The sequence below is a fragment of the Lathamus discolor genome, chromosome 14 (genome assembly GCF_037157495.1).
Source record: "Lathamus discolor isolate bLatDis1 chromosome 14, bLatDis1.hap1, whole genome shotgun sequence".
Taxonomy (NCBI): Eukaryota; Metazoa; Chordata; class Aves; order Psittaciformes; family Psittacidae; genus Lathamus; species Lathamus discolor.
The window spans coordinates 12375819-12385822 of record NC_088897.1 but is presented as its reverse complement, the minus strand read 5'-3'; the positions used below and the strand labels follow the sequence as shown (position 1 = coordinate 12385822).

Below are 10004 nucleotides of genomic sequence, written 5' to 3'. Positions count from 1 at the left end.
GAGGGAAGGAAACACCCTCCCGAGCACCCTCCTGCACACAGCCTGACCAATGGCACTCTTACACCCAGCCCCTTTTATAGCATCCCACAGGTGAAGTGTTAATTGCTAATCACTCAGGTGCTCCCCATGTGCCCCTTGATGGTGGGTGCTCATTAGCACTCCCCGGTGCACAGCTGTGCATGTTCCTCTCAGCTGTAGCTTTGCAATGATGTCCGAAACAACACTGTGGAGCCTTCTGTTGCAATGAGAGTTATGGAGAAGTTATTACCTGTTACTGTCATATAGAATGAGCTGAGAACAAATCATAGCACAGCAGTGGCTCAGGGACAGGAGAAAAGTGAGTTACAAGAATGCTACTTTAGCAGCATTAGATTGTGACCTGCCCGAGTAACTGGGGTGACAGCCCAGCATCCAACCGGGTCATGTCCCATGGCTGTGCACAGAATGGGAGATCTTGTGGCCTGAGAGCCAGGGTTGCACTGGGAAACCATCATAGGATGACAGCCAGTTTGGGTTGGAAGGGACCATCAAAGCTCATCCAGTCCAACCCCCTGCAACAAGCAGGGATGTCTTCAACTGGACCAGGTTGCTCAGAACCACATCCAGCCTGGCCTTGAGTGTCTCCTGGGATGGTGCTTCCTCCATCTGCATGGGCAGCCTGTGCCAGGGTTTGTAAAGAAGCTGGGTCCTGCCCTGTTGATTCAGCGGCAGCACTGGGAGATGTCCCAGTTCACAGCGTGCTGCAGCTGGGACTTCATGGGAGCTCACCCAGGTGGGCCGCAGCCCATGCCGGGGGGACAGTCCCAAGGAGCTCATTTAATGCTGTCGCTTTATGGACATACACAGCATAGCACACAAAATATGTTATTTATTGTGAATTTTGCAAAGACACATTTAAGCAACAAAATATACATTTGTGAACCTTTAGTTTTATACATAACAAATACAATCTGCTACCATAGCAATAAATTAAATGTACATTATTTACAACAGACATAGGCCACCAGGAACTACAAAGCACCGCCTCTCTACATAAAAAATAAACTCTGTCGGATACATTTCTTCAAGATATATTTTCACTCTGTAAACTCTCTTCACATTCTAACGCTATAAATCCAGCATCTCCCTTTGCAGGATACACGCAGTGCTACATTCGTTAAAACATAATGCAAGCATGCTCTGGGACGGGGAATGACGGACCCGGCCAGCTCCAGCGAGCAGCAAAGCAACGTGAGCACGAGGTGCGACCTGCGGGTGCTGAGCGCTGACCTGCTGCTGGCTTAGAGCAGTTATCGGTGCTCAGCACCTCCTGCAGCCAAGCCAGAGGCAGGCAGACAGCTCAGCCCTGGTCAATAAGCCCACCCGTGCCAGCGGCCCCTTCCCCTGCCGCTGCTAAAGACCCTTGAAGCTCTGGAAAGAAACTGAGTTTGTGCTTCAGATCCCCCCTTTTCGCTCGGAAAAAAAGCACTTCCACGTTGTGCTGGGGTGTAACCCTGTGCTTGGCTCTGTGGGGTATCAAGAGGGTGCAAGTACTTGCCAAGAGCTTTCCTGAATGAAGCAGCAGCTCCAACCAGTCCCTGGGCTCACACAGGAGATGCTGGTGGTGGGGAGCCAGGTTCCGCTTGCCTGCAGCACCAGCACTGCGGAGATGGACCCGGACCCAACCTGCCTCTGCCTCTCATCGGGCTCATGGAGTGGTCCAGGCCAAGTACAGGCAGGCTGCAGCAGGAGCAGGGGGGACTGAAACCCCGGCAAGGAGGGGAGCAGCCCCCCACAACAGGAGAGACCCCCGACACGGCTGGGGGCTCCCCTGGTTCCCCCCAGCTGCGTTCCGGAGCCCCTTCTGCTCCCTGTGCAAAGTCAGTTTCAAGTCCTATAGAAGTTATGTGTATAACGGCAGGGATCAGAAAGGAAAATGCACTGGCCAATACTGTTAGTGTCAGTTAAGGATCCTTTCTTTTTTTATATATATATTAGATATATATATAAAATCCCTTTTATACATGTATATATGTGTGTGCGTCACATAAGCACAAAACGTTTTGCAGTATATGTACAGGAACACCTTCACCCACTGCAGGAAGTGCAAACGCCTCCGAGGTTTAACACGACCACTGGTCAGTCCCAGCACCACCACGGGCTGAAGGGTGCACACCACGCACACGGGGCTGCAGGGAGCACAGGCAGAAACCACGCTACGGCCCAGCCAAGACACGAGCTGCATGGCCCAGGGGCTGTAAGGATGCTGCAGCGGGTTTGTGCAGCCATTGTGAGGATGCGGTTGAAAACATCCCAAATCATACAGGAGCCACTGGCAAAGCCAGTGCCGGACCTCAGCTCCTGGCCCCACTGCCAAGGCAAGGACAAGCCCCACTCACTGCATCTCTCTCCCTGAAGCTTCACGCTGTGATGCTGCCTGTAATCCCGTTAGAACAGTTCTACAGATCAACAAGGAAAGTCACAGTTTCAAGTAAAAAAAGCCCAAGCAAAACCAAAAATGAAACCCCAGCTGACAGTAGCCACTGCATCTTCTGCTGAAAGATCTCATGGAGATCAACACCCAGGCGAATGACGACATTTACAGAATCAAGCAACTTCTTAGGGCAAAAAACAAATCCAAGACAGACCCTCAAAGCCAGTCGTTGCACCAGTCAGTGTTTCACTGCGCGGCATGAGAAAACCAGACCAAAAGCTTCTAAGAGGAAGAACTGGGGACAGGTTTGAAAGTGCTACCAAAGCATCATCAGATAGAAGTGCTGAACAGCAAAGTATGTGGAACCTGAGACATCTAGAGCGAGCTAGGGACCAGGCTAAGCACACGGTGCTTCTCTTCTAAAGAAAACCTCGAGATCTGAACTCTATTTAAATGCAACTCAGTGAAAGCAGGGGAGTGTCCCCACTGGTGGTTATTGGTATTCACGAGTCCTACGCAGCCCACTTAGTGCCTGTGAAACTGTTCTCTGCCTTCCCACTAAGTCGTTTCCTCCTTTAATGTGGTTCCTCTGCAGCCTTTCCTTTCCAAACGGATAAATGATGTGCACAAGTGGGAGCACCGATAGGAACCGACCAGTAAAGTTATCAGATAGCCCCATGCAGAGCCTCAGAGAGCAGAGCCAGCTCGGTTTGGCTTTGCTCTGGCCCAGGGGAGGTGATGGGGAGAAGGGAGGTGATGGGGAGGAGGGAGTTGATGGTTTGCTTCTACAAGCACTTCCCCCAGAGAGAGCTGCATCCTCCGGGGAGCAGCCGTGGTGCCTGCCTGGGGCTGCTTCTAGGGGTATAGCTCTGCAGGCACCTCCTAAACCTGGCTGTGGGGTACTCGTGTGCCTCTGGGAGCTCCAGCCGTGTACAGGTAACTTTGGCACCCAACGTTCTGTGCTCATGAGGAATCATGAACTCAAAGAATTGCTTTCACTTGAGACCGAGAACCTTATTTCATGGAGGGGTTTGCAAAGGTCACGGACAGTGGTAAGGGGGAGGGAGCATCTCTGCAGTGTTTCTTTCAGAAACCTGGTAAGGGAAATCTATGAGCAATGGGAAATTCATGGACAGACCTCAGTAAACTCTGGACAAAGTTCCATAAAAGAGCAAAAGGATTTCTTGGCATGTTGAGAGGTATTTTTTGGAAAAGGGCATTCCAGGGAAGTCACCTTGCAGAACCCGTAATCCTCATCTTTTAAAATAAAGAAAAGCACGTTCAGAAGCAGCAAGACAGATTCTGCAAGGGCGGGGGGGAGCAGCCTAATGCCATCCAAATCACTGGAATTTTATGTGACCCAGCCTATAGGGTAAAGCAGAGCCCACCGGGTGGATTCACTCCGAGTACCAGGGCCGGTATTCAGATATACTACAGCTTTAGCTTTGGTTAACTTTTTCGTGTGCCTGTGCTCAGTTTCAGGCAGGGAGAAAGCAGGGAGGACGTACAAACCATCTCTGGGGCTGGCAAGAGAGGACACGTTGGCCTCGGTCACCAGCTCAGCGCAGGACCGGCTCACACGCGCGCCCCTCGTGCCAGACACCGAGCACGTACAGAGCGAGGGGCTGCATCTGCCCAGCAGCGGTGATGTGGGTCGTGAGCTGAGGGGGAGCCCGGGGGCCTGGGGAGCTGCTGCGTCCATGGTGGGGGTTCACCTGGTGGGAGGGTGGCTGGGTCCTGCCGGGGCAGATCCCGGCGCAGAGGCGCAGCGCCCGCGCTTCCCACAGGATGGTGGAGTTTTCCCTTGGTGAAACAAAACTTCTCTGCAAAGAGAGTAAAAAAGAGGATAAAAGCGTTGGAGCGCAGAGCGGAGCACACCAAACCCCGTCCTCCTGCACAGAGCGGAGCACACCAAACCCCGTCCTCCTGCACAGAGCAGAGCCCAGCAAACCCCGTCCTCCTGCACAGAGCGGAGCCCAGCAAACCCCATCCTCCTGCACAGAGCGGAGCCCAGCAAACCCCATCCTCCTGCACAGAGCGGAGCCCAGCAAACCCCGTCCTCCTGCACAGAGCGGAGCCCAGCAAACCCCGTCCTCCTGCACAGAGCAGAGCCCAGCAAACCCCGTCCTCCTGCACAGAGCGGACCCCGTCCTCCTGCACAGAGCGGAGCCCAGCAAACCCCGTCCTCCTGCACAGAGCAGAGCACAGCAAACCCCATCCTCCGCACAGTGGCATTGGTGGTCACAGACCTGTCTGTCAGCAGCCTCTAGTTATTCTTACTTAGTGCTGCCCTCATCTTCCAAGAGCATTTAGGATGCTCTAAGATCATTCTCGGTCACATATTTAACCATAGGCAGCGCAATTAGCCAGTGTTAGCTACACACCCCCCTGCCCATACGTGGCTCGCTCTGCACAGCAGCGCGTTCCGGCCGCTCACCTTGTGCAGGGTCACGACTCTTCCTGCTAGTGGCTCTGCTGAAAGACCAGAACAGGAGATGAGTTGCAAAGGAAGGGGTGAGAACTCGTGAAACCCCTTCCCCACCCTCACCCCGGCCCTGCGCAGGCTCTGCCCCACAGAAGGGGATGGGCAGGATGCGGCCACGCTGCACCCCATCCCACCGGAGCCACCGGCACCTACCGAGCTGGAGCTGCTGTGGCTGAGCTTGTCAAAGCGAAACTTGAGGTTTGAGCGGGGAGAGTTCCTGTTCTTTATATCTGCTGGCGGGAGGGGGAAAGCAAAGAGGAGAAACCATCGCTGTGAACAGGAGTATCTGCAGAAGCACAATGCTGACACCCGCCAGCCAGGAGCTTCAATAAACCGCCGCCACTGCTACCAATATTGAGGCTGTTTTGGCTGAATGTTTGGCAAAATCTGTACATTAAATGTTTTTGATGGAACAAATTGAGGCTTAATTACATTTCACAGTCTTTCTACTGGAAATGCCACTGAAAAGGCTATGGGAAATGACTGATCCGTATAATGTATGGGTGGATTTTCTTGTTCTTGGCAGGAAAAATACAAAATAAACACTTTAAACATTAGAAGGGGCTGGTTTGATAGCTCAGAAAATCAGTAATGAATAAGGAGGAGGACCTGTGGGGTGCTGAGACACAAAAAGCCAGACAGACTGCGCTCTGCAGCCCGGCTTTCCCCCTGTTGTTCCAATTAGAGCTGTTCGGGGTGGGACTGTGCCACCCCGGCTGTTCCACAACCAGCTCTGATGCTCCGAACACCATTCCGTCTGGGCAGTGGCGGCTCCCCAGCGCTCTGCCAGCAGGGATCTGAGGGAAGGGGCGAGCACTGCTGGCACCCCCAGCCCATTAACACCTGCAAAGGGCCATTTGTGCCAGCTCTACCCTGTTGCACATGGTCCGGCTGGGACGGATGGAGCCGGTGGCTGGTTGGCAGCGGGGTGATGGAGCCAGGACCAGGGGAAGCTGCTTGTTTATTAAATAAGGAGTGAGTCATGGCTGGGTCCTTGGAGACAGTGAGTTTCCACGACTACTGCACATGCCCGTCGGGGAGGAGGGAGGAAACAAAGCCACAGCAAAAGCCACCTCAGTGCTCTCATTTAGAAGGGAAACAAATTCCCATGGAAGTGCAGAATAAAGCACATGGGGCCGCCTCTCCAGAGCAGCCCATCAGAATCAGGGTTTAGGGATGAGCGAGGGCTTGTGCTGCATCCCGTATGGGATGTCCGTCCTGCCAGGGTGAGTGCATCCACTGCTTCACCCCATCACCTCCAACAGCAGCCTGCCACTCAGGCAAGCCTGGGAAGGGATTCTGCATCCCAGAGCCACAGACCCCATCCCAGAGCCGCAGACCCCATCCCGGAGGCACAGACCCCATCCCAGAGCCGCAGACCCCATCCCGGAGCTGCAAACCCCATCTCTGGAAGACCCAGGAGCTTCCAGGGGCTCCGGGAGTGAAGGCGGTGCCGGTGCTGCCCATGACCCACCTGTGGGGCTCCTGCTCATGATGACGGGGGTGGCCGCAGCCGCCGCGCTGGGGCTCTCGCTGCCGGGCGAGGCACCATACACAAACACGTCCTGCTTGAACGGTGATGCTGTGGAGGGCTGGCTCCCCTGCGCCGGAGAGACCACGGCTGCATCCGTGCCACTGAGCCCCATCACCCCCCGCCCATGGAGAGCAACCTCCTGGCCCCGTGTGCTGAGCACCATCCAGGGCACACCGGGGCTCATGGGGTTTCCCACCCAGCTCTCCTCCGCCCTGAACATGGGGACAGGGTTAAACCCCTTGATGGCAGTGGGGTAGAGGCACCCGGGGGCACTTCCTGCACACAGAGACCACCCGGGGGTCTGCAGGCAGGAAGCTCGGGGCCATGTGGAGCTGTGGGTCCCAGTCCCGAACGCGCCGCGGTGGGCTCGGTGCCTACCACGCTGTCGTACTCCTCCAGGGTCTCGCTCTCCCCCGCCGTGCTGCTGAAGCTGCTGGTGCTCGAGGAGGAGCGGGAGATGTTCGTCCTCCCGTTCTCTTTCAGCTTAATGAACGGCCTGGGAAGAGGCAGAACGAAACAAAGGGCATGGGGTTGTCGCTGGGGAAGCTGGGTCCTCTGGCCACGACAACGGGGACAGCCCCTCCTGCGCACCCTGGAGCAGAGCAGCTCCATAGGGATGAACGAGTGGGGTGCTTCTGTAAACAACCACTTCCAAAAGCACGGGGTAGAGCAGTCGGTGGGAGCCACCAGCAGAAAGCCCAGGGTCAGGCTGAGCCCCCCGCTCAACCCCTGCCGTGAGGATTTAGCAGCCCCTGCCAAATGCTGCTCTTTGCTCTCTTCAGCTATTTCCAGCCCATAAAGGGGCTGTGCTCATGAATCACCGGAATCTGTTTTTTCCCCTCCCTGAATTTCAAGCTTATTTATAGTAAAAACTGGAGACGGTTTTGTTTGACAGAGCCCCCAGTGGCCTGCTGGGCTGCAGCTCCCCACACCTCACCTGTCCTTGTTGGGGCATATTTCAGGGGAGCTGGGGTTGGACGAGGTCTCAGACTTCATCTCTTGGGAAGAATGTCCCAGATCCGGTGTCTTCTGGGCACCAGAAACACTGTCACTGGGGGCACAGAGAGACAGGTTGCATGAGTTGCACAAGAGACTTAAAAAGGGTGGGCAAATTATACTTCCTAGCACCAAACACTAAACTGAAGGAGTGACAGATGCTCGCTGGGTATCACCACTGCGATTTAAATCAGAGGGAAGCGATCCAAGACACAATTCCTGGAACACGGCAAAAGCAGCTCTCGTTGCTGCCTTGTGTGGGAAGGGGAGGCTGCGCCCCAGGAGAGGCTTCCAGCACCCACCAACAGCTTCTCTGACGTTTAAGGTGCAAGAGGGGTTTCTGTCCTTAGAGATGGGCAACGTCACACTCACCACCTCGTCCTGGCCTCCGCCTGGCTCTCAGACCCCGTGTGCAGGCGAGGGAACAGCCCCGAGCGGCGCTTGATGGGGCTCCTGGACTGGTTCTTGGCTGCAGCTGCTGGAACCGGGGGCTGAAAGCACAGAGCAGACCAGGCTGGAGAGCAGAGCTCCTGCCTGCAGGCCGAGACAACTGAACACCCTATGGGGAATTATGGTGCCTGCAGTTCTCATCTAGAAAACACCTAACACCAGACTCTCCTCTGTGTGCTGGGCTGAAAGCCCCAGGAAGCTCCTCAACAGTTCTCCCCCAAACAAGCCCGACTTGACCAAAGCACTGATGAAATCACGCTGTGATCAGTGACCTCCTCTCCCTTACACTCGCTGCCCATGCAGGGACAGGCAGACCCTGTCAGCACGTGCAGTGCCCTGCCAGGCCGGGAGGGACGGGCAGAGGGACAGCGGGACGAGGGGACAGCGGCCGCGCTCACCGAGAAGGTGGTCTTGGTCACCTCGCCGCTGTTGTGTGCGATGCCACCGCTGAGGCTGCCCGGGATGCCGCTGCCGTGGTGCTTCTTCTGGCTGCCCACCATGGTCTCCATGGAGTGGCTGCGCACCCGGATGGCTCTCTGTGCCGGAGGGGACAGGGGACAGCAGGTCACCACCACCCCAACCCCAAAGCCCGTGCCCGGCCCCACGTCTGCCCCAGGAGCATCAGAGACCTGCCTGGTCCCCCCCGAGCACCAGCACACACCAGCAGCAACCTGGCAGGTAACAGCAGCCACGCTGCACTGCACAGCCCAAGGAGAAGGCACCACAGGGCTCTGGGAGCCCCACAGCCACCATGCGAGCAGATTTCCCTCCACTGCCTCTGTGACACCACACGTGAGAGCCAAGGACTTCAGCGCTGGCACTGGAGAAGCAGACTCAAACCCCAGCTTCTGCCCGACCTCCCAGATCCCTCAGCAGGAACAGGGATGCGCACACCCCGCTGTGATTCTCCCTGGACCCGGAGGGGACAGATCCAACACGGAGCCTCCTGCCTGCCCCTCTCCTGCATGCTGCTGGACTCTCCAACCTGGCCCGAAACATCCCCAGAGCTGGAGGCTGCTCAGCTGCACAGCAGCACTTCTGCTCTCAGCATGCTAATGCTTGACAACCACATTCAGCCTGAAGCTCTGCTGCTGCTGGTTTGGCCCCTCCATCGCTGTACGAGACCTGGAAACAGCACCATCCCCATGGCAGCCACAGACTCTCCCTGCTCCTTCCATCTTCATTTCTCCCACTCAAGCAGCCCCTTTCCTCACCCTTCACGTCAGCCACAATCCACTGGGCTCTGGACACTTTCCTCCAGCCTGCCCTTGTCTGAGCCACGTCACCAACTCTGGGCACAGCTTCTGCTGCAGCCCCGCTGCTGGATGCAGCAGAGCATCCACCACTACTGCTGCTGCATAGAACAACTCCTGCAGTTCAATCCTATGGCCAAAGATCTGTGCCCTCCTCCCAGCCCTGGTCAAGGGCTGCACTTCCCACACAGCCTGAGCTCATGCAGCAAATCACAGCTTCTGCCCTGGGATATCTGTGTCCATTTTGGCACAGGCTGGGTTTCACAGGAAGGAGATGCCAAGCACGAGGCCTTGTGCCCCTGTTCCCCCTGCCTGCACTGAGAGCTCCACGGCTGAGGGATGCCCACAGCTGGACATGCCCTGCCCAGGCATGGAGAAGGGGCACCAAGTCCAACCCTACTCTGTAGCAGAGCCTGGAGATGTGCCGGGCCGGGTCTGGGCATGATGGACTCGCAGTCCCCGTGGAGCTCCCTGTGTGCCCTGGGAAAGGACCGGCAGCCGGGCTCTGTGAGCATCAGCAGCATGAGCTGGAAGAGGGCTGCTGTAACCTGCTTTGTCTCAACACTGTTCCAAGCAGAGCTGCACACACTGGAGGCAGAGACTTTCTGCAGATCCAAACTTGGTGCTTAACCAGGACCTCAGCTATTTTTAAAGGCTTCTCTCAGTTGTTGTCCCAGGCACTTACAAATACGACCACAGGTTCTTCTCAGCGTCTGGCACACGCCAGGAAAAGCAGCAGTGAAATGCACAAGTTATAAAAAATCTACACCCATATTTTAATTCCTGCAGTCGCCATAGTAACGGGAGCCCAAACCGGACCGTGATGCCAATGTGCCAGTTACAGCAAAGTTCCTCATCGCAGCTTCTCCCTCT

At 56.0% G+C, this 10004-nt stretch overlaps 1 protein-coding gene across 8 annotated transcripts in view; it reads right to left on the bottom strand.

Moving 5' to 3' along the window:
• Positions 1-848: 848 nt before the first annotated feature.
• The window catches only part of RAP1GAP2 (RAP1 GTPase activating protein 2), a 57606-nt gene continuing 48450 nt past the window's right edge, over positions 849-10004 (bottom strand). For 5 of the 8 annotated variants that reach the window (XM_065694310.1, XM_065694303.1, XM_065694308.1 and 2 more), the window contains 8 exons: positions 8277-8414; positions 7801-7919; positions 7370-7483; positions 6811-6928; positions 6373-6499; positions 5052-5131; positions 4851-4888; positions 849-4236 (listed from right to left, as the gene is read on the bottom strand). In XM_065694310.1, coding sequence (XP_065550382.1) covers positions 4877-4888; positions 5052-5131; positions 6373-6499; positions 6811-6928; positions 7370-7483; positions 7801-7919; positions 8277-8414 — 708 coding nt within the window. In that variant the 3' untranslated portion in view covers positions 849-4236; positions 4851-4876. The remainder of the gene's footprint in view (positions 4237-4850; positions 4889-5051; positions 5132-6372; positions 6500-6810; positions 6929-7369; positions 7484-7800; positions 7920-8276; positions 8415-10004) is intronic. The other 3 variants (XM_065694305.1, XM_065694306.1, XM_065694307.1) reach the window with 2 other exon arrangements.